Below are 23523 nucleotides of genomic sequence, written 5' to 3' on the forward strand. Positions count from 1 at the left end.
TGTTAGGGCTTTACTGGAAGCTGGCTGTGATCCCTCTGTCAAGAGCAAGAAGTCACAGACTCCATATGTTGTCTCTGCAAATAAAGAAACACGCAATACTTTTAGGAGATTTTGGGCTGATTTTCCAGGCAAATATGACTATTCCAAGTCCCAAATTGTGGGACCATTAACAGATGATATGGATCAAAAAATGGCAAAGAAACGACAACAACAGAGAAAAGCTAAAAGAGAGAGAAAAAGGAAACCAAAAAAAAAAATGGATGGCAATAAAAGCAGAAGAGGTTGAGAAACAAAGATTTCTTCAACTGAGTGACAGAGAAAAAGAAGGCCCTTGCTGCTGAAAGAACGCTTCTGTCTCAGGCAGCTGACAGTAAAGTGAAACCAAATGTATCTAGGTGTTTCCAATGTGCTGTGGACAGTCCCATTTCAGTATGATATCCACAGGTTCTGTAGTATGGACTGTCTAAAACGACATAGACTCAAATTGAAAAACTTGCAACATAAATAATAAAATACAGGAAAAATAGCATTATGCGTTAGAAACCAAACCTTAGTGAACAATTTCTGCTGTCAGTGATAAAAGACAAAATCTTATCTACCATAATCTCTATATAAAAGACCAAGCACAGGTAGTATTTTCCATTATCAATAAATAAGCGACCAAGAAAACCAATACCTCCTGATCGCTATGGATTAATTAAACAAGTAAGAAGAGGAAGAAGACCTGAACGTGTGATTAGAAGATTTTATGGGTGATAATCAGTGATAGTGAGTGACTTCAAGAATTTTTATGTGCCATAGTGCAGTGAGATGGGGAGTGTGTAATTCAGTGAGACTTGTATAGCTCCAGGGTTATAAATACATGAAAACTACTGCAGGTAGACTGAGAAGATTAGTGTGTAGTGTCTGTAAATTGTGTAAACCCACAATAGTGTTACAATTGTAGTTACAACTTGAAGGTTATTAATAAAACCAATTACCAGTCCAAACGGAGTCTCAGTAGCCAAACATGCTACAATATTCTCCTGATTTAAATGCACAAAGGTACATGAGTACAAGATGAAAAAATCAGAGCAAAGATTTGAATAAATGAAACCAGAAGGTTCCTGTCAGTCTAAAGAGCAGATCACCTACACACTTCCCTTTGGGTACCTCACGGACTGACTAACACAATAAGAATCTTGATTTTATCTCACCACAAAATCCAGTTACCATGTTAATGCTGAATCCACTTTTCTCATCCATTCTTTAGAATTTTCCTTCTCATGACCTTAACCAAGCAGGAAATGTGACATACTCAGTCTACAATAGACATACTTAGTTCATTTCACATGTACACGATATTCGTATATATGAACACATCAGGTATACACTTTAATTGCAAATGGATGACAAGGCACATCATCATAAGTCATTACCATTAACACCATCAAGAGCAGTGGTAATTCTGAGTGTTCTATATACAACGATGAGTCCTATATTTACTTGATAGCAAAATTAGACCAATAAGCTATTAACTTTGTCCTTATCATGGAGGTATAACACAGGCAAAACAGTGTGAATTTCACACTGTTATCTGTGCTTCTTTAAAGGGAAGGGTATTTCCAGTAATCCAAACAATCTCCATTGCTGATTTCTTCACATTTCACACTGGTCATATTCTGGGCCTCTTCTTGGCAGTATACCACAGTATACTGTTTCTCCAAAAGACTTGAAGACAAAAATGAAAAACTATACATATAATACACAGCCATTCTTTCACATATGAAATTCAACACAATTTTTGTTTATATTTTAAAAGTTGATGTTTTGTCACTTTAATCCAGCCTACATCCTCATACACTAATTTATATTTTAACATTCATACCATCTCCCCATCCACATCTAAATCAACTCTGAGGTTTCCTGCTAAAATTTTGCACGAAATAGTCTCATAGTGTGCTACATGTCCCACCAATCTCATTCTCATTGATCTGATAATCCTAATGCTACAAGGTGAGTAGTAAAAATGACAATGCTCCTCATTGTGTAATTTCCCTCATGCTCCTGTTACTTCATTTCTAGTCAGCATTTTTTCGCACACACACTCAATCAATGCTGTTCTTTTATAGCAAGGGATCAACTTTCACTACCACCAAAAACAGATAAAATTATAATGTTATATTTCAGCATCTTGTTGTACTGTATAGACCTGTCTTAGGAGCTTTTATGCCGTCTATGTGCAACGTCATTCACTATTCTTTCTTCATATTCCTTTATTGGACACTGCATGTTTCAACCAAACTGGCCATCTTCAAGTGTACTGGTTGTTATTGGTAAGGATTCTGCTGCACTCTGTAATGCGGTTTTCTTCCCACCTATTGTGGTTGCCTCTGGTTATTTTTGCTTATATGGGTTACCATCAGTTATATTTAGGTGTTCTCAGGTTGCAGTGGTTGCTTTTGGTTTTGTTTGGTTTGATGGCTATGGCTGCCTTGAATGTTCTTGCTGGGGTGTGAGTTCTGTTGTGTGCCATCATAGTGACTATGATACAAATAATGTGACAAGGAGGACCAGGAGCAGGGTCCTGAGCAAACCAATAGCAGTAACAGTGGAAAAAAATATTGGCCCTACAAATGGCTATTTTCAAAGGGCAAAGTGAAAGCAAGAAATAATGTGAACCAACAGGAGGCAGAGGGAAATCAATGGAAAAAAAAAAAAATTAAGGAAGCAGTAGCCCTTTAAAGAGCAGCGAGCATTGGAGGGTAGATAAGGCACTAACAAAGGCTGATTCACAAAGCATGGCTGGATGGAGGAGAGCAAAAAGTTGATTAGATAAAATAAAATAAACAAAAGCAGCCATCTGAGTAAACCAGTAGCAGGTGGAGGGATGTGAGAAGAGAGTAACGAACAAGGGCACTTTAGAACGTTTTCCACAGCCAGTTTTTTTACTGTTTACATTCCACGCAGCAATCTTTAGTCACTGTCATGATAACATCAAATTCCATGGCCTATTTTCCTATGAATATGTTCCAATTCAATATGAACGTTGTAAATACTATCTTCTGAGTAATGGGCTTTCTTGAAGTCAAGACTTGAACTGACATACTGCCCAAATGCATTCCCACTTTTCAGACCAAATTTCATACTAACTGATAAGGGTAAAATTTGTCAATAATTATTATCACCTGTTTTACTGCACTCTATATAAATAGGTGTCATGATAATAAGAGGCTCAGTCAGAACGTAACCACAAACTGTCCATATCTTCTATTTCACTGATCCGATTGCTAAATACATATGCAACTGTAAGCACAAAACCTACGTACTGTCATAGTAACCTATTTGACCTTCACCATTCAGTTGTCTTTCACCACTAGTGGCATCAACATGGCCACTCCACTTACTCCATGCATGAAACAAGAGCAGCAGGCAATAATTATATCTTTGTGGGCTGAAAGTGTAAGAGATATAGAAATTAATCAAAGACTATCAGCGCAGTATGGCAGGAAGTGACTATAGTGACATGAACAAATTGACTGACATGTCCAAAACAGCTGAACAAATGTCACTGACAAACAACAATCAGGCCCACATCAACTTCTTGGGGGAACAGTGAACAAGTCTGCACTAATTATCAACAACAGGGAGGGAACTAATGACATCACAAAGGCACTGCACATTAGTCATGATTCTACCCACCACAGTTTTCACACCCTGAGTTTACAAAAGGAAAGTTCCAAATCACCTCACAGAATAGCACAGGCCTAACTGTTTGGATATCTGCAATAGCATTTTGAAATATCTCACAGGGAAAGTATGCCTTTTTTCAGTTGCACTATCAATGGTCATGAAACATGGATCCATTACAAGCTACTGCAAAAACACCAGAGTACAAAACAGAAGCCACCAGACATCCAATGTAAAAAAAAACTCAAACTTCAACCAAGAGTGGCAAAAGTTATGTTCACAATGTTCTGGATCTCACAGGGACCCATTCATAAGCATTATTTGGTAAGAGGTGTGATGACAAATATGAAAAGTTACAGAAAAATTCTGCATGACAAGCAGAAGTTGCAGGTTCACAATAAATGCCAAGGACAACTGTCAAAAGGCGATGTGTTACTGCATTACAAATCCTGTTGCCATATTACAGCCCATACTTTTGAAACACTCCAGCATGTATGCTTTTGAGATCTTAGAACACCCACCATACAGCCCTAGCCTTGCTCCAACCAATTTATATCTGTCTGAACCACTTAAGCCTTAAAGACATTGTCATTTTCCCAGCAACCATGAAGGGAGAAGTGCATACATTGCTTGCCATTCAGTTGAAAAAATTTGTTTCCAATGTCATACATATTGTAACGTGTCGGCAAACCCGAGGAGTAACTTCTATGGAAACGCTACAATAGACCGTTACAGAGGAGACAACAATTGCTCCATGGTAATTCTAACAGGAGTCTCCATGGTTATAACTGAGGGTTCGTTGCCTAACAGCGGGCAAGGTGATAGATAGCCCGGCTTCAGCGAGAAACAGTCTCGGAATAGTCTTCGAAGAAGAAAGTGGCGGAATAGTCTTTGAAGAAGAAAGCTTCGGATCGCCCGTCTAAGGAGCCAGTCCTGGAATATCCGCTGCAGAAGATAGTCTGCGATAAACCGCCAGTGAAGCCAGTCCAGTGTTCGCCGAGTTATTGTAAGCAGTGACTGTAACACTGCAGGCGAAAATGATTGTAAAGTGTGTAAGTGAGGGAACATAATAAATTCGCTATATTGAGACTACGGCGTGAAGTTATTTGTAGCGTGACACACAAAACACGCTACAATATGCTTGTGCAACATCAGACCAAGCGTACTGAAAAGCAGGAGGACCGTCTTGAAAAATTATGCATCTGTTTATTACATACATTATGTCTGGAATAATGAGAAGTTGCCTATCTGTGGATTGAAAGTATGAGAGTATGTGAAGATATATTTATTAAAATTAACATATTAGCAATACATATATGTGGGCCTTAAATTTGTCACAAAATTTCTGTAAGGGTATGCCACATCTGTTGTCCAATAAGTAAATTACTGTGACCATTAATTAGTGACATTCCACTGCCAGAACTTATGGAAGTTTACCTACAGATTCATATTTCACTATAGCCACATAATGGCAAGCTATCAACAAATATAATATCTAATGCCACATATGAATGGTAACACAAAGCACCTCAAGTTCCTTTAAATTCTTTATCAACACATCAGTGTATTAACAATTGACAACACTATTAAATCTCACGGATAGAATATTTGTTCCTGATATTCACAAACATAAGACAAAGATAACAACACAATAATTATTTCCCTGCATTAATAACAAAACCTATGTCACAGCCAATAACTAACAAATGATGATCACAATGAAGTAACTGTTACACTACCATATCATAAAATATAAGCTGTCATAACCCTACACAGACTAGCCCTCACTGCAAACATCCATGAGATAAATATGTAAGATAGGTTCAAAAAGTCACAGTCAGTTTGTCTGGAACCTACATAGCCATTTCTTAACCAATTAAAAGTCTTGGTAACCTAAAATTAAAATACACTTTGTGGAGATTATGGCTTGAGAGTAGGATAATGTTTTGTCTACTAAACATGAATAATATCCAAATTTATTGGCAAAAAGGTCAGATCTCAAAAGTCCATATTAAATCATCTTCCTTCCGCAACTTCTGCTGTTCAGTGAAATTAGGCAGACCTATTTGAGAAAAGGTGGAAGCAATTTTTACTGTTCTTACATTCAAACATGTTCTACCAAATGTAAGTTTTGAGGTTTTCACGGCGATGACTATGAAGAAAGTCGTCTTCTGGGTTTAGGCACCGTGTATTCTTCGTTTTGGCCGACGTTTCGGAGGAACGTAGCGCCACAGCTACTGCTCTCTGCATTCCAAGCCATTCAACTGCTCTGAAGATGGAGGCGCTACGTTCCTCCGAAACGTCGGCCAAAACGAAGAATACACGGTGCCTAAACCCAGAAGACGACTTTCTTCATGTTCTATCAAATTTTATTCTGTAACATCAGCCCGAAGATCCAGACTAAAACGAAGGCTGGTGGGGAACAGCAAAACATATGGGGGTAAAGACCACTTAGATTACTTGTCATGGCCTTAACAGGCTTTTCACAGATCCTTTTGACAAAATTTAATTATGTGTAAACTGAATAACGTTCAATTTTATAATTACTGACACTGTTATGCTGCATTATTAGTATACAATTATCAGCAAGAACGGTAATGTCACGAAATGTGACATATGCTTAAAATGACCAACTATTTTCTCACAGAGAACGGTCTCAAAATGGAACTAATTCTAAAATTGGAGCAGAATACGACAATATTACAAAAGAGAATCGACGTTATTCATGAAATACAATATCCTATCGCCATAATGTGGCTGTAAAAAGAGCGACACACATCATAAGTCATGTAGTTATGCATGAAGTTTATTACATAGCCAAAAAATTTATTTTATCACATTATGATAACGTTTATCGGGCGTCAGTAAACACATTACATTTGTGATATTGGATATATAACCACAAACACCACACAACTTCATTAGACATATGACAAGCAAACTTGTTCGAAATTCTAACTAGCATATGGTATTATTTTAATGACCTACCTTCTGTATTTTATTCTAACCACGTACTAATAGTAACAATCATATCCATATCAATATTGTCACAAATAAATGCACCAAACAGTTTGCATAATAAATATACCTCGAAAACAATCACAAATTATACGTCACGAGTCACCACCAGCCATCTTACATTTCACACATCCGGTTTAAAAGTCAAAGGAGATACTATTACATCTAGAAGGATAATGTATTCTATCTGATGGTTTAAAATTTAAGATAAGAATTATCACTTTAATTAATTTATTTTAAACAATTACAATTACTTAATCTAACACTACAATTGAAAAAATATTATCAAGGAACCTTTCCACATTTCTCGTTTTGTGTTCCCTTAGTGTCTTAATTCGAAAACAAATAAATATCTTCAGACAAATTTAAGAGATGCAGTGTTCAAGGTCATCCTGCTTGAATAATTTGTGATAAATTTAAGTTTTTCTAGTAATGAAAGCATTTTAACTAACCAAACGTCTTAACCTTTTAATGCATGTGCGTCTACTTGTTCTGGTGTAATTTAAATATTACGTCTGAAGTAATGTCCTATCCAGTCTAAAATCAAAATATAGATCATGGTCTGGCCGATGCATAATATTCGGAATCAACTGTAAATCTTGGTTTTCAAAATTTCTTCAAGGAAAAGGTATATCATTTTGGTTGCTTCTACTAATGAGTGAGTTGTTCATATAAATTTGTATTCCTCTTCAGGGTCATGGGTTAAAGTTACTGACAGGTTTCGGATCCTGAATTGTCTTTATTCATAATTACTTCGGTGACTAACCATAACTTCCAAAATGTATCAGTCAGATTCAATATTGATCTTGGTAAGGAGAATAAGCTGTAGACAGAAGTGTGCCCCAAATGGGGTAAAACTATGGACATTCAGAAGTTCATTTGTGATTCAATCTGTCCCGTCCTCATGCCACTTCCCTCATTGTTTTAAACAATAAAATACACTAATACGTCACAACACCCAAGTTTCCTGTACTTATGACATCTGTCAAATCTAACTAACTTTCCTTATGTTTCTGATTACTATCTCACTCACTGCCATTGCAAGAGATGGTTAAATAGATAGAATTGCTGCAGTACTAACATGTCTTCACGTAAGGTGATGATGTGAGAGTGGATTCCATACATGGATAAATATCTGTGAAGGACTGTTCTGTTTACTTCCAAACCCATGTTTAAAAATTTGTATCGCAGAATTTGAAGTTTTCTTAGTATGGAGTCCACCATACACCTGTGCGGGAGTTTATTCCAGCTTTTGTTCTACTCACATTTTTCCATGACCATTTTCAGGGACCGAGAAAAGAATGGTCTACTGGCCAGTTATGGCTCTTGATACCAAATTGTTTGACCACAAAGCAATATTACACGGTCATTCAAACAGTTCTCCTTTATTTTCAACTGATTTCAGGCTTATAGCTTCCATGTTAAAGCCCATAGGAGCATGTATATGCTCTGGTTTAGAGAGGCCGCGCCATAGCTCAAGCGGTTAGTCGCTGGCTTCCCACCACGGCGGCCCGGGTTTGATCCTGGGTCTGGTCAAATGGGATTTGTGGTGGACAAAGTGGTTCTGGGGCAGTTTTCCTCCGAGTACTTTGGTTTCCCCTGCCAATCTTCATTCCACCAAATTCTCCATCATCATAATCACCCGGGACAGGCTACAATAGGCCAATCAGTGGCTGCTGTGCTGAGTGGACCCAGTTGGACTCCACCCCCCCACTAAGCGAATAAAAAAAAAATGGGTTCTGGTTTGTTCCTCCTGAAAAACTGGTTGACAGTTCAGTTTTCTATAGCAGAAGTTCCATGTGTACTAAAACATAAATCCCATTCAAATGGGCTGTTGGCTGTTTCAGTGAAATGCAGATGCACTAACTCATTCATCAAGATGCATGTGCATGTAACTGGCCTTCTAGTTTGTCAGTGTGGTATGTAAGATGTACAAAGGTCATTTTTAATTCTGGGTCATTGTTTAACTTCAGTAGCCCCAAATGGATCAGCTCATCTGGTTGGTCGTTCATTTCGATTTTATAGTTCTAAGTATTATGTTAACTGTTGTTCAGATAAATTGTACTAGATCTAAAAGTGAGGATAACTCTAATTTTTGATAATACCATTAGAAGCAATAGTCAATAGGAAACAATGTCAAGAAGCTTATTTCACATGTCCTCTAGTTTTATTTTAACCAATGAGGTTATGTAGTAAAAACAAACTTGAACCATGGGCACAACGAAATCTAGAACACTGACTTGACCTTTTTTTCAGATAGTTTTTCTTCTAAAAATGTGCTTGCCAGTACTATCATTCTCAGTTTTGCCTCAAGTTCAAAACCTACAATGCCCATGAAATTGTGAGACTTTTGACATCTGACAAGTGTGCCGGTACGCATCAGTTGCTTGCTGGTAAGCCTACTAGCCAAAAAGAGCATTGGTCTTGCCACTTGGCAATTTAAGTACAGGAAGAGTACCAAGTCAGATAGCCTCTCAAAGTAAGGTTCAGAGTGTTCATAATATTCAAGAGACTAAACAGAAATAGTTGTGTCCAGTATTGAAGAGTTCTGTCTTCTGGGACACAACACTGTATGGTTCACTGAAAGTCAACCAATGTTTGGAAGAACATGTCATCTCCATCTTCAGGGTTGAAGAAGAAACCAGTGTGAAAGTAGCTGGCAAGCAGAGCTTGTCTTTCTGTTGTCTAAAAACCATTTAACAATATTTAAAATACATCTTCATAATATGTCATTCCTTTACATTTGAGAGACAAAGAGAGAGAGAGGTATATGGAGAATGTGTGTTTCTGTCTCAGGACAACTAGGCAAGTGATTTTTACTCAGTGGTGCAGGTTTTCTGTACGTGTTTCAAGGATATTATACCATCCCTCTTCTCACCAGTTTCTAGCATTATTTTCCAAAGTAAATAATTATAAACAAAATGTATTAATACTGAAACTACAGAAATATTAATAACATAAAGAAAAGGATGGACTGCACTGCATAAGACAGTCAGTTTAAGTAACAACAAGAATATTCTGATACTTTGTGCAGCAGATCTCCGACATTCCGATTGAGTATTATGGGGAAACTACGTATATTTGATTTATGAGATATCATCCTCTGTGACTTTCTTTAGCCTTCACATAAATCGAGGAGTACCTGTACTGAGAATAAGAACTTATGGAACTTAATTTCTACATTTACTTCGTGGATCTGACTTGTGAGTGAAATTTGAAACAGTAAAATACCAGTAATAAGTTGCTACAATAGTAACAGCTTTTCATATACAGTTTAAGAACATGCTCTTGATGTTAGGAAAAACTTCTGCTGATTCAAATTATTTGCAGATTCTGTGAAGGATGCTTTCTTATTCCTAGCATTTCACAGAATTCCAGCTGAAAGTCATTAGTTTAAATTTTGATTCTGGAATGGAGCAAAGATAATTGGCAAAATAACATATTAGTAAGCAAATATGTATAGACATCGCTTTAGGAAGGTGACAAACCAATATGAGCTCAGTATACATGTACATGTTTTATACAACTGTGTTTCTCAAGTTGTATGACAACATGAATAAGTGTAACACAGACAAAGGTAAAGCTATCTCTGTACTTAATTATGCAACTAAGCATTAAGCCATACAGGCATATTGTGCAGTGGAGGTACACCTGAACCATTCTTGACCTTGGCATTAGATGGAGGTGAGCGATCAGCTTCATGCCCCTGCTGCTTTACCCTCCAGGGATGACATGATATTTGTAAACATTTAACAATAATTCATCAGTCTTCTCTCACCTCAGAAGCCTCTACTTTGGTTGCTTCATTAAATTGCTGCTACCAAGCCATTTCTCACATTTATTTATACTTCTTACATATGCAACTTCTTTATAATGGTAACTTTTAATCCTAACAATTTATTTAGCTCACACTTGTCATGTTGGTAATCCATAAATTTTTCTGAGAACTATAATGCAAATAACAGAAAAATAATGTAGACAGAAAACATAACTAAGTATGAATAATTATATAGGCATATACACAATTGCACACTAATATATGGCTGATAAGAGATTTTGAACTATATTTTAATATACCACCATGGGAAAAAAGATTAGGAAACACTGGAATGGAGGGAAAACAAATTTATATTATAACAAATCTTTCTTGCTTTTTGTTTTACTTTCTTAACAAGAAACTGCTACCATTGGTAGCCTGGACTTTGCATGTCAAGTGATGCAGTTGTTAAGTGCTGTTTCTGGATTGCAGGTGTTCACATTTAATGTCCATCAGTGATGAACATGTAGCTGAAATGGACCTGGGACAATCTGTTACGGTCAAACAACTGAACTGCTCTTCATGTGATAAATGTAAGTAAAATTATATACTGATTATTATAGTATAATATTTCCACACTTCCCAGAATAATATAATCAGTGTTTCTGAAGGGTGCTGATACTGAAATATAACTCAGGAAGGAAATAATACTTTTTCTTTTACATAGACATTTAAAACATGAAAAGCAAAACATTGGTTTTTGAAAAGTGATAGCAAATATTAAAATATCTTTGGACAATGTTCATACAAGGATTACATTTTTATTATTGTATTTTATAAACAATAATACCAGTAGGATATACCACCAGAAAAGATATCATTGATATAATTACTTTATCATATATACAATTGTTCAAAATTTTTAAAACTTTAAAACAACTTTAAATATTTCTACAACCAGAAAGGCTGCTGTGACTGATAGATGGAACATTGTGTACTTGGCAATACATGTGTAATTGATATGACAACTGTTGTGATAGTGGTTTCTAAAAAGTGTTTGGTGCCTCTGAAGATGATCCAAACGATCAAAACATGTAAGGCTAGTGAATCATAAAGTGAGAAAATTGAAATAGTCACACTGGATGGACTTGCTTTTATAATTGTAACTGTTAGTGTGACGGACCAAAAATGAAACAAATCAAATTATCATATATATTTCATCCAACACCAATCAGCAGAATATAGTCACTGACTTGCTGAATTAATGTCGTATGAAACAATGAAAATATTCAGGTCTGATGAACTGGAGTATATTGGAACCTTAGATGGCAGTTTTCCAGTTCAATTTTTCATGGAGAGACATGTTTTCTTAAAAGGAAATAGGAAAATAACTTTGAGAGCACAGAGAAATTGTCACCGAATAACTTCATTCTTCCTCCAGTTATCATGGAAGTTGAAGTAAATAATGCTTCAGTTATCAGTAATTAATGTGCACGCTGCAAGATATCATAGCATGTTATGTTGGTGTTTGATATATCTTTCCCAAACTGCAAAATCCCCTCCCCTCCCGGCTATCATGTTTGTGCAGTTAATTAATCATACCTATCATCTTTTTGTTATATTGTGTTTGATGTGACGTGAGACAAATATTATGATGTAATTTTTAAAATAGAACATTTATTTACAGATTTTTACCATGAAGATTAAAATAGATAGCATAATTTTACATGGTCAGTATTGCTAATAGGTCATACAATATAAAAGTAACTAGTACCATATAATGTCTTTGCAAATTCCATGGAAAGTCTCAATTTATTTAATGTTTACAGAATATATGGTATCACCTGATGGACTGATGACTTGATTTATTGCACAATTTGATGCAGTGCTTTACAACACTTAACAGTTCACTGTTACGGACACAATGGTGTCCACTGTCACGCCTTCACTGCCGTTGCTTGATAGCAGCTTCGAACAGCAGACATACTCCGAAATGTCTCCTGCCTCAGGTGTCAGCTTCTAACAGCAACAGCTCACAACTGAACCCCAACAGTTCTCTAACTAACATCTCAGCAAGGACCACATAGAAAACGCCCCTCCCATTACTGCTGTTGCCACAGAAACATGCTTGTTTGCGAAGCCATTACTCAGCAGTGGCTGTTGTATAATTGCTTGTTTCATGGTCGTTGCCTAGCAATGGGTCTACATGCCACAGCAGTTTAATTATGACATGAGGCCGCACCATAGCTCAAGCGGTTAGTTGCTAGCTTCCCACCACGGTGGCCTGGGTTCAAGTGCGGGACTGATCAAGTTGGATTTGTGGCAGACAAAGTGGCGCCGGGGCAGGTTTTCTGAGTACTTCAGTTGCCCCTGCCAATCTTCATTCCACCAAATTCTCCATCATCATAATCACCCGGGGCAGGTACAATAGTCCAATGAGTGGCCAACATGTCGAGTGGACCCAGCTGGACTCCACCCCCACTATGCGAATTATAGAAAAGAAAATTATGACTTCACATTCTAAACAGCAACACAAAGATGGGATCACATAATACATGCTTGTTAAGAATCTCTCTGGCCTAGACTTTTCAGAACACAAACAGCTCATTTCTTTCATATCTTCATCCCTCACCCACTTTGCTCCTTTCTTTATCCCTTATAGACCTTTATCTCTTTCACTCCATTTTCCCTTATTCCTTTTATTTTCCTGTCGTGTATTCATTTATCTCTTTCTCGCTTTTCTTTTTGTTAAACCAGTTCCTCAGCCCTTTTCTTCCCTTTCATTTATGCTTTTGTATCTCTGTCTCCTTCCTTCCTGTCTACTATGTTCCTTTCCCATCTCTTTTATTTGCCATCCTTGTCGTTCCTCTCCCACTTCTTTCTCCTTTACTTAAGAGGCCATTTGACAGTTGATGTTATTGTCATACTGTAACTTGTTCTGTCTGTACATGACCACAGTATCTTCAGCCAAGGTCTTAGCATAAACATACATATATTAAATGGCTTTTATCTGTAAACTGGTTTGAATACTGTTTCTAATGCATGTTGACAGGTGTAGCACTGAGCTTCAGTGATGCATGGAATACACCAGAAGATATCTTAACAGATGACACAGAAAGAAATGGGTGGTTTGAAGTAAGTTACATTCAAAGTCTGGCAATTTTGAAATTGTGTGGTCAACTGTACCACTGAGTATTGAGGTATATGCTGTAACTGAGATAGAATGTGAGGCAAATTTCAAAGCTTTTAGATATATAAGGTACAACTAATGTCAGAGCAAATTGGTCCAAGTGGTAACTCTTCGAACCTGTACTCAGAAGGTGCTTGGTTTGAATCTTACTGAATACTTACAGAATACTGAATGTCCTGACTGAGATTTTTCATGGTTATTCTCTTTCCATTCAGGCTAATGCCAGTATATAACTTCTTCATTCTGTTTCTGATAGTTGTTGTGCTGAGATGGAAACAAAACAAAGAAGTTATATAGAAAATACAACAGGATGCATTCCTTGAAGATAATGACAGTATAGTACTAGCCTCCCTAAAGTAGTAGCTGAATCATGTAAAGGAAATACATGTCCAAAGTTCTCTGAAGCTCTTATTACATCATCACAGTCCTGTTCCCAAATGTTGCCCTAGTTGCAACAGTGATGTTGTATTTTAGCATGCAGCCACAAGAGAAGGACACATCACAAGACACAGTATACACAAAATATAGGAAGAACAACTCCCTTAGTGGAAGAATGACATAATACGCGAGTTTGAAATACGACATATAAGATGATAAATCTTAACAAATTATAATATATAAATTTTACTATAGTACATGATGAAAATACATTTTAAATCATTTTATAAACGACACATGATGGCGAGCAGTGCAATAGTTTAACGTAAATAACACACGTGAGGATGGCACAGTGATGCCGAAACATGTAGTGAAGTGGCAAGTGAGATTGTGTGCACTAGAAGACGGTCAATACATACACATCATGGACACAACAGTGATATGTTAACTGAGAGTAGGTTCTTAATTTATGCACTTTTAATTTGCATGTCCGTTACATTAGTATGCCTCAAAAATGCATTCCACTTCTCAATTTTAAACATTAATAGTTTTGACTTTAACATGTGTCTAGCAACAGGCAACTTGGCAAATATCTGAGACAGTATATGCCAATCCCTTAAAGCAAACTAAGTTATTATGTGAAAATAAATTTTTAAAACAAAATTCAGTTCAAAGAATTTGTAAATAAAAACAATGTTAATTTAAAGTCAAGTACAGGATCTGAGGTTCTCGCAATCAAATTTTAGAATTTTTTTTTTATTATATGAATATTTTCTATGAATAAATGTCATTCCTTTTATCTGGGAATTCAACCATCTAGTTGGGACTGGCCCCAGAATGCATCCCCCTTTTTTACATGACTCCTTATTTTAAAGGTAAAGGTACACCTATCCCCATAACAGGCCATGGAGGCCCATAGTGTTGTGAGACACTGAGGCCCCCACAGAAAATTGGCTTGCAGATGGTGGTGATTTTTATTTTAAATCGGTTCTTTTTATTTATGCTGCATTTACCAAACACGCAACTGCCATGTACACAGAGAATTTCCAGTATTACTTATGAGAAAATAAATACTCATAGAGGGTCATGTTATGTATATATACCTGAACATTGCCATGGAAAGATTGATATACCTAGTATGCAGTTTGTAGTATGTAGTTTGACCACTACTGGTCTAAACCAAAATGCTTTGTTCCCATTGTCTTTTACAAGTCATATAAGGTTACAGATATTTGAAATTCAAGTGTAACTCTCTTGCTTTTGTGCACTGGTAATGTTAATTTAGTAGATGGCATGTAAACCACGAAAAATCACAGAAATTATTTTATAAAAGTGTTCTTAAGTACAAAAAAATTAATATTAGCATGTATTATGCCCAAACTTCAAAATGAACTAACATTTGCTAATAAAAATTTGCCAGGAGAAGCTAGATCACAAATACCAATAATATCCATGATTAAATTAAGGACAATAAATTATGGAATTATTGTTAGTACTCAGTTTAGGAAATCTGTGTCAACTACTTTAATAGAAGACAAGGTAAAGACAGTAAAATTATTGTATAGAAAAAGTAATTATAATTTCTAGGTTTCATCTCCAAGAGATAGAGTAGTCTGTTATGCACTCAGCCAAATTATGTATCGTCAGTTTGAGGTTCCTGAAGAAGAACGAGAGGAAGCAATTTTTGACCAACCTGATCCTACAGATATAGTAATGATTTTTTGGTTGAAGGGGCAAGCCATTGGATTTTACACAATAAAACCAAAAGGTAATATCAGTTATATTCTCTTTACTTGTTGTCTGATGAACGATTGTTTTTCAGAGGCAAACTGTATTACTGTACTACACACACATACCTGAGAAAATAGCATGGCCACATGCAGCTAACAAATAACCAAGTTATGGCTGTATAACCATTACATCAACTATGAATGAGATGGTATTATCTAAATAACCAGTACAGTTGAGTCACATTTTAGACCCATTCATCAATCATCATGATTATCAATATACTTGTAAGTCCATTGACCTGAAAGACCCAAACTTCAGCCATTCACTACCTTCAATTTACGGGATCTCTCTGCTCAAAATACCTTATCTAATCTGAAATACTTGTTCTTCACCTCTGATCTACAAACCAGGTAATCTTGAATCCACAAAAACATCCCTCCCACTCTGTGAGATATGAAACATATCCTCAGCTCATTTCACATTGCCAGTTTTTATTTTGTCCATCCATTTCTTTTCACCAGTCAGGAAATGTTTTAGGCCTGCATGTAAGACTGCCCATTGAATGGAACACACAGATATAATGATGTCCCTTTTCTTATGCTCAATAATCATTCAGTAGCATATTATTTCAGACATATACATACATACATACATATACATTTGCGTTTCAGATTATTCACNCCATATTATTTCAGACCACACGATAGTATAGTTGGTTGAGACACCATGCTACAACCCAAAAGGTTGTGGGTTCAATTCCCAATGAGGTCATTGGATTTTTCTATTAACCTAATCCTTCCAGCTGCATTATGGCCCTGGGGTTGACTCAGCCTCTAACAGAAATGAGTACTAGGAATCTTCCTGGGGGTAAAGGGCGGCCAGAGCATAAGGCTGAGTGAGATAGTGAGAACAAAGGCTTAAATCTGAATTATAATTCATATTCTTTTTCTAGTGTCAGTTTCACCTTCTACATGTCAACATGCCAGTGGACAGAAGTTATCTGGTCTCTTCTTTCATTCAACAGTCTTTCCTTTTCCATTTCTTTCCAGCTCTTTCCTCATTCCTTGATGTCTTCTATTGCGTGGCTGAACCATCTTGTTCTGCATCATCTCACAAGTTTCCTCCATTTAAATTTTAATTCTACTGCTTTTCGTAGTATCCTTGTTTTATCCAATTTACATGACCAAACAATTATACTGACTTTTTTATTATGCTATCAACATTTTTTTATTTCAACTTTTCTAAAAAAATTTCATTCTAATTCTATTTATTCATGTTTTCCCCTTAACACTTCTCAGAAACTTTACTGACTGTTGGATTTGAAGTTCTCACAGTGCTGACTATAAAGTGTACTATCATTTGGGATGTGACGCCCTGTAGTCTGGTAGAAGTGGAGTGACATTTCAGATGATCATTCTGTTTCCATCTTCAGTGTCAAAGGGTAAGCCAAGAATGCAACCCGTGAGAAATCAGCAATAAACAGAGCCTGACACTTTGGAGGAAAGCTTGCTTTTTTACCCTGAAGATGGAGACAGTATGCTCATAAATGTCATGTAGTCGTCCTTTGGTTCTACGTGAAGCGGTGGAGCCCCGCCTCCGTCATCTGCGTCGCTGGTCACTCCTTTTTCCCCTACCACTTTTGACTTAGTTACTTCTCAGGGTTTTTGGATGTCTTGGTAATGGGAAAGTGGGGGAGGTTTTGGTAGAGATGAGTTCTTTCCCTCAGGGTTCACGTGTCACATGAGGAGGGATACTGTTGTTAAATGATGTCCGGACTAGCTTTTGGACGACTTCCACTTTTATTACACACTGAATTTTACACTCATATACTGCACCAAGTTAAGACTTCAATATGGGCTCATGGCCCAGTAAATTGCTACTTTTATTTAACGAGGGTAGGCTGAGCACCCTCGGACGCGCCTAACTTTCTCGAAGACCAAGTAGCGAGTGTGTAGAGATTACGGTATTGGTAACTAAGCTTGAGACCCCTTGCCCCCACACCACTAGTTCCAGGGGGGAACTACCTTCTCACAAGTACCTCCGGATTGGTTCTTATACCGGGGATTTTCATCATTGACCAATAGGGTCTGGCTAGTAACAACCATATCATATACCATTCTTTCTAAAACATTCAAAACTAATGTCGGCAATTTCGCCTCACGGTAAAGTCCCGTGATGTTATTAATTTCGTCATCTCTTCTATGTGAAGAAACTGCTTACATCCAACTGCGCACTTCCTGTGGCGTAATTCTTTATCCAAAGAGGCCCCATAGGGTTACCTAAAATCATTAATACAACGTTTAACTTTAGTTAGAGTAGCTACAAGCTCCGTCCGGCTTCGAACTCGGTTCGGCTACAGTCAGTGAACTGAAATATCATCCAAAAGACAGTAATCTCCATACCCACTGCTTGGATTTGTTTCTCTTTCACCATTATATGTTAGAACTAATTTAAAGTACGTGTATATTTCATGAATTGTTTTGCACCATTTTTGGATCTCCCTGTTCCACATCATTCCTTTTATAATTTGATAAAACTAGTTTGTGTTTTTCTGTTGTTCCCTCTGTCAGCTTTCTCTTCTTCATAATCATTCACACTGAGGTATTCTTACAGGGTCACTTGTGGAGAGAACGATGGAACACTATGCCATGCATACGCTAGATACAGCATATGTCCGGAGTGTTAAAAGAAGACAAGGATATGGCATGAGGATGTTACAAAACATTACAAGTTCCTATCCAGGGAATGACATTGGTTTCAGCAAACCTATTTCATTTTCAATGTGGAAAGGTAAGGTGATACTATATTATGTATAAACCTGTGATTCTGAGGCGCACCAATCAGTTATGTTCATGAATAACACAAAAGGAGCTGATTTAATACATATATTGCCACATTTTGTTCCAATCTTGGGATCTTCCTTTGATACCTGAATGGACCCAATACTGTTTTTATACATCCAGTGTCTTAAGTATTTATTATTTTCAATTATTTTGTAGTCTTAAGTCACAAATTTTAAGTCATGGAACTAACTCCACGGAGCTGAGTCCTTCTTAAGAAGCCACCAGTCAATCAGCTATTCAAGAATTTCTGGACATTCTAACTATTAATAATTTTATACAACTCAAATGATCTATTCGTGTGACAGGCATAACTTCAGCAAACTTTTTCATAATTTTCAATGCACAAAACATCTCTACCAAATTTGATATTCCTGTAGTGGTGTATCAGGTATGCATATCAGATGAAGAACAGGAAGTATAAATTTTATGCTGTTATTGTATTATTGAATATTCTACACAGATTATACCGTAGGTCTAATCTTTCCTTACATATACATACATACATAGTTGCAGAGACACACACCTTTTATTTTATTTCATTTTTTTATAAAATAAGAAATTCTAGCAGTGCATATTCTGTGTGTCATCATTACATGTGTTATATAAAGTGTTGTTTTATTTGTGAAATAAACTTGTGTTTATTTTTTGTTTGTACTAGTGTTGAGAAAATACCTACAACATAATGCTGACTACCGAAATAAATTCTGGGAGATAGAAGGTACTGGGGGGGAAGGGAATCAGAAGCTGATTTGGTATGCCATAAAGTTTCAAGATAAGAAGAAAAAAACACTACATAATGAATGAAATCTGCAACAGGAACGACAATATACAGCAAAACAAGAACACAGTTTCTTTCTAAGACTGCCAACCTAACCTAGTATAAGTGAAGCAAACTCAGCTTATGTGGATATCGTCTTAGAATAAACTTAACTCTGTGGTTTCAGTCCGCAAGCAAACTATACCGACCAAGCAACCGCCACTTGTCAGCAAAGTTAGTGCCAACTTTAGCATGCCATTTATAATTGCTAATGGCCCCAGATATTTTTATCCCAAATTTGATGTTTGTCCTGAGGTGTTCAATTAAAAAAAAATAAAACCTCTTGCACAACATAGATGAATGCATTTTATGTGAACTGTTCTTTATTATACTGTATTTGAATTTAAACAAAGTGTTGGCACTTTATTTTCAGTGAGACTGGTTTTCCATGTATCTGTCTGTAAAGTGGAATTAAAATAAACAGTATATTTCAAAATGTTTATCGTGTTTCAGGCTTATATTGCTACCACCTGAATTCAAGAATTCAAGTTACTAAAGTATGGTTCAAAAGAATCAAAAGAATCCACTGCTAATTGCTATAATCACTACAGTTACTGGAGAAGTATATAAAATTCTCTGTGATTTACTGTTCTTACACATAAAATGTATTGCTTACGTGTGTACCAAATTACGTATCAACAATACCTTCTTTCTTAACATGAAGCCAATAAGAATAATTAATTTGAAACAGTGAATCCAAAACAAACTATATTTAAAAAACTCCATAGTGCATAGTTATTCTTAAGAAACCATTAGTTACTCATCTAGTGTATGCATTTTATGGATCATAAAGGTTCATTACCATTTTCACAAGAGCCTGCCATTGGTCTGCATTCTGAGCCAAATGAATTCAGTCTACAACTTCACATGCTGTTTTTTAATATTCATTTTGATATTATCCTCTCATCTATGCCTAAGTCTTCCAAGTGGTCTCTTTCGTTCAGGTTTCTCTACCAAAACTTTGTATGCATTTTTCTTTCCTCTCGTATGTGTGTTGGTATAGTTTGCTTGTGGACTAAAAGCCATGGAGTTTAGTGTTTTGTTTTTATGTGTGCTACATGCCCAGCCATGCCACTGACTTTTACGTGATGTATCTCTATAATCTGCAATATATTCTTACATTCTGGAATATCCATTTAATATATTTCAGTTATAGACAACATATTAATTTCCTGCGGTTTTATTTAAGAGACAACTGTTATTTCCAGCACAATCAGAGTGGTTTTACATAATTACAAGTATACTTATTAAGCACAGTCATTATATTTTGGATAGAAAATAAAGAGACTTTACAAAAAGTTCTGTCTTTTGAGATATGAGTACAATGCCATGAAGTGAGGTGAAAGTCATCTGACATTTTGGAACCACATATTGCCTCCATCTTCAGGGTCAAGAAGTACACTGTAATGGATCATTCCAATTCCATAACATTGTATGTTATAGAAAGGTACCTAATGTAGAAGCTTTACTGTATTTTACAGATCTTTAATTGTATGTATATATGTATAACCACAACTAATAAAGATGCCATTAACCCTCTTCACACTATGAGTCAATTAAATTGGCTTGGCACACTTGCATTAAAACTGCCATAGCCAAAAAGATCAATTCATTAATCAATTATTACAGCATTGTTATCAATAGATGGCAAGAAGTGTGCTACACTGATGTTCAGAGGAAAGAAAGAGTTCCTGCACAATCTACACCTAGTTGTCTGAAAATCCTGTAAGGAAGTTTTATGGGCTTTTCTGGGCAACTGCATTCACCCACCCCACCCTACCACACTGGCATTTCTAGCAGGTATTTCTAAAATGGAGCCTGGCACTCGAAGAGTTAACTTGCAATACTGTATTATCTCTGTTTCCTCCATGAGGACTTTCTGATGGCTGTCCCCAAACCTGACTTGTTCAGTTAGAGCCAAGACTTATGTTCCAGCATGCATGTATGCACATGGTTCCACAAGGTACCTGGATTATGTGAACAAATATAGTGCTATGCAACTTTGGGGCATATGTGACTTTGTGCTTCCAAGAATACATCTCTGACATTGGAGAATGAAAAAACAGGTGCAGTTATTGGGTTCTGAAAAATGTGGTTTATTTAATGGCACTGCCTGTAACTTGGACCATATTACAGTGCCAATGACTGGAAAACAAAATCATGAAGTATGTTTATTCATAGCTTATTTATGACACCGTCAGTAAGTTGGACAAAAAAGCACTGAATGACTGGATGATACTGACTAATGAAGTAATTTAATGTACTATCCTGCCATTTGCCTGGACAGACTGAGGATAACCACAAAAAACCCCAGTCAGGATAGGTAGCATCCTGGCCAAGATTCAAATTTGTCACCTCCCAAATACAAGTCAGAAGCATTACTTCTTGGGGCAGATTTCTCAGTGAAAATCAGCTGTTCATACATAACATGACTGGAGAGCCTCGACTGTATACTGAAATGCTGAAGATAACATTATACAGTTTTCAAAAAACATACTGCCACCTATCTTCAGTCAGTATTGAGACTACAGAATTATAATACAAATTTTTAAATATCTCACAGTTATGTTTTTCAGGCTGCCACTTACACAAAAATTTTATGCACTATTCTCAACAAAAATCATGGCATGATACCTTCTGATACGGACTTGGTTGCTTCACAACAGACACATGAGTATTACTGAAGTAAAAGGAAGTACTACACAGAACTGAATGTATGTGCATGCACTCTGGACACCAGCATCTAGGACATGGTGTAAGAGGGTACTGTTGTCTTTAAAAACGTTCTGCATTTTAAAATACATGCTTTCTACATACATACCAAAACATTTTTCACATACCTTGTCCGAGAGATTTATACAAATCCAAACTCATATTTTATCAATAAAATGAGAAATGTAAGATTTGAGGCTTTCACAGCGGTGACTATGAAGAAAGCAGTCTTCTGGGATTTGGCACCGTGTATATGTGGTGTTAACCGACGTTTCGGAGGAACGTATCGCCCCCATCTTCAGGGTTGAAGAAAAAGTATAAGTAAATCTGCAAGCGACAACACCGTGAGACACGGTCAAGTTTGACCGTGGGGCGATACGTTCCTCCGAAACGTCGGTTAACACCACATATACACGGTGCCAAATCCCAGAAGACTGCTTTCTTCAAAATGAGAAATGATTCAGAGGATCAAATCATATGAACAGAAATATTTAAGATGGAATAAAATGCACACAGAACATACATGACAGAGAATCATGAGTGCCCATGAGGATCATTGAGAACATTTCCTCCTAGTTCCTGTAAAGTGGTATCTTAAGCATATACATGGTTTGTTACATCTTATCAATTATTGAACTAATATTTGAAGATGATAAATAACATACACCAGATCATACCTATTCTGGAATGTTCTTTCTTAATTCAAAAGTCCTTTAAATGCATAAGGGAAGAAACAATCAGTACTTACTTGTACTCTAACATTGTAAAAAATAGTAATACACTTGTACCCACCAACTTCATAATTTGCTTAGTCCCTTAAATGACTCTTAATTTCGTTCAGCAACATAGAACCTACAACCATTTTTTCGCAGTTAACAGAAATATTGGCTTGATCATTCTCCAGTATCTTAATTGTTACTAGGACCAGAGACTTGGATGATAAGGTCTGACCTGCAAACCTGAAAACATAAACATACAATTACCAAACTTTTGGGGGAAAAAGTAGTCCTAAATCTTGTGTTCTTTGTTCCTTAAAATATTCATACACTGCTCTAACATCTGTCATTTAAGATTCTGTATTATTAAATCTTTTGTACCTATCTTCAAAATAGCTACACACANGTCGCGCAACATGTTACAATATATATATATGAGTGCAATTCTATGGAATTGGCAAACATGAAGCTATACTGGTTATTGCAACTGCTATACAATCCCCACATATGACATATCAATATTTATTTCATACAATTGGCACAGTTACCTCTACCATCAGGAGAATGAATGAATGTCAGATACAGATGATCAAGGTAATTAATACTGTCGCTTTATGCAATTTCTTTTACTGTTCATCTAACGGGGTCTCGCATTGTGCTGAACATCATTCCTCAACACATTTATGATGTCA

The 23523-nt window shown here is 36.4% G+C and overlaps 3 protein-coding genes across 7 annotated transcripts in view; 1 reads left to right on the plus strand and 2 right to left on the minus strand.

The window, feature by feature from the left end:
- Nucleotides 1-6803, minus strand: part of LOC111875498 (tyrosine-protein kinase CSK) — a 106733-nt gene extending 99930 nt beyond the window's left edge. The window contains exon 1 of the mRNA XM_023871796.2: nt 6658-6803. The gene's annotated coding sequence lies outside the window, so the exon portion shown is untranslated. The remainder of the gene's footprint in view (nt 1-6657) is intronic.
- Nucleotides 6804-6824: 21 nt separating this feature from the next.
- On the plus strand, nt 6825-20350 carry LOC111875499 (protein FAM169B). Of its 4 annotated transcripts, XM_023871800.2 has the most exons (7): nt 6968-7073; nt 8944-9080; nt 10937-11037; nt 13497-13579; nt 15600-15780; nt 18357-18533; nt 19245-20350. In XM_023871800.2, exons 3-7 carry the CDS (start codon nt 10950-10952, stop codon nt 19388-19390), a joined length of 675 nt encoding a protein of 224 aa, XP_023727568.1. In that variant the 5' UTR covers nt 6968-7073; nt 8944-9080; nt 10937-10949; the 3' UTR covers nt 19391-20350. The 4 variants fall into 4 exon arrangements, with proteins under 4 accessions (XP_033611730.1, XP_023727567.1, XP_023727566.1 ...); XM_033755839.1 differs by lacking the exons at nt 6968-7073; nt 8944-9080 and adding an exon at nt 6825-6894; XM_023871799.2 differs by lacking the exon at nt 8944-9080 and having other exon boundaries at nt 6960-7315.
- Nucleotides 20351-22491: 2141 nt separating this feature from the next.
- LOC111875485 (AP-3 complex subunit beta-1) overlaps nt 22492-23523 on the minus strand; it is a 32229-nt gene continuing 31197 nt past the window's right edge. For both annotated transcript variants that reach the window (XM_023871779.2, XM_023871777.2), the window contains exon 21: nt 22492-23074. In XM_023871779.2, coding sequence (XP_023727547.1) covers nt 22924-23074 — 151 coding nt within the window. In that variant the 3' untranslated portion in view covers nt 22492-22923. The remainder of the gene's footprint in view (nt 23075-23523) is intronic.

The sequence above is a fragment of the Cryptotermes secundus genome, unplaced genomic scaffold, assembly GCF_002891405.2.
Source record: "Cryptotermes secundus unplaced genomic scaffold, Csec_1.0 scaffold358, whole genome shotgun sequence".
NCBI lineage: Eukaryota > Metazoa > Arthropoda > Insecta > Blattodea > Kalotermitidae > Cryptotermes > Cryptotermes secundus.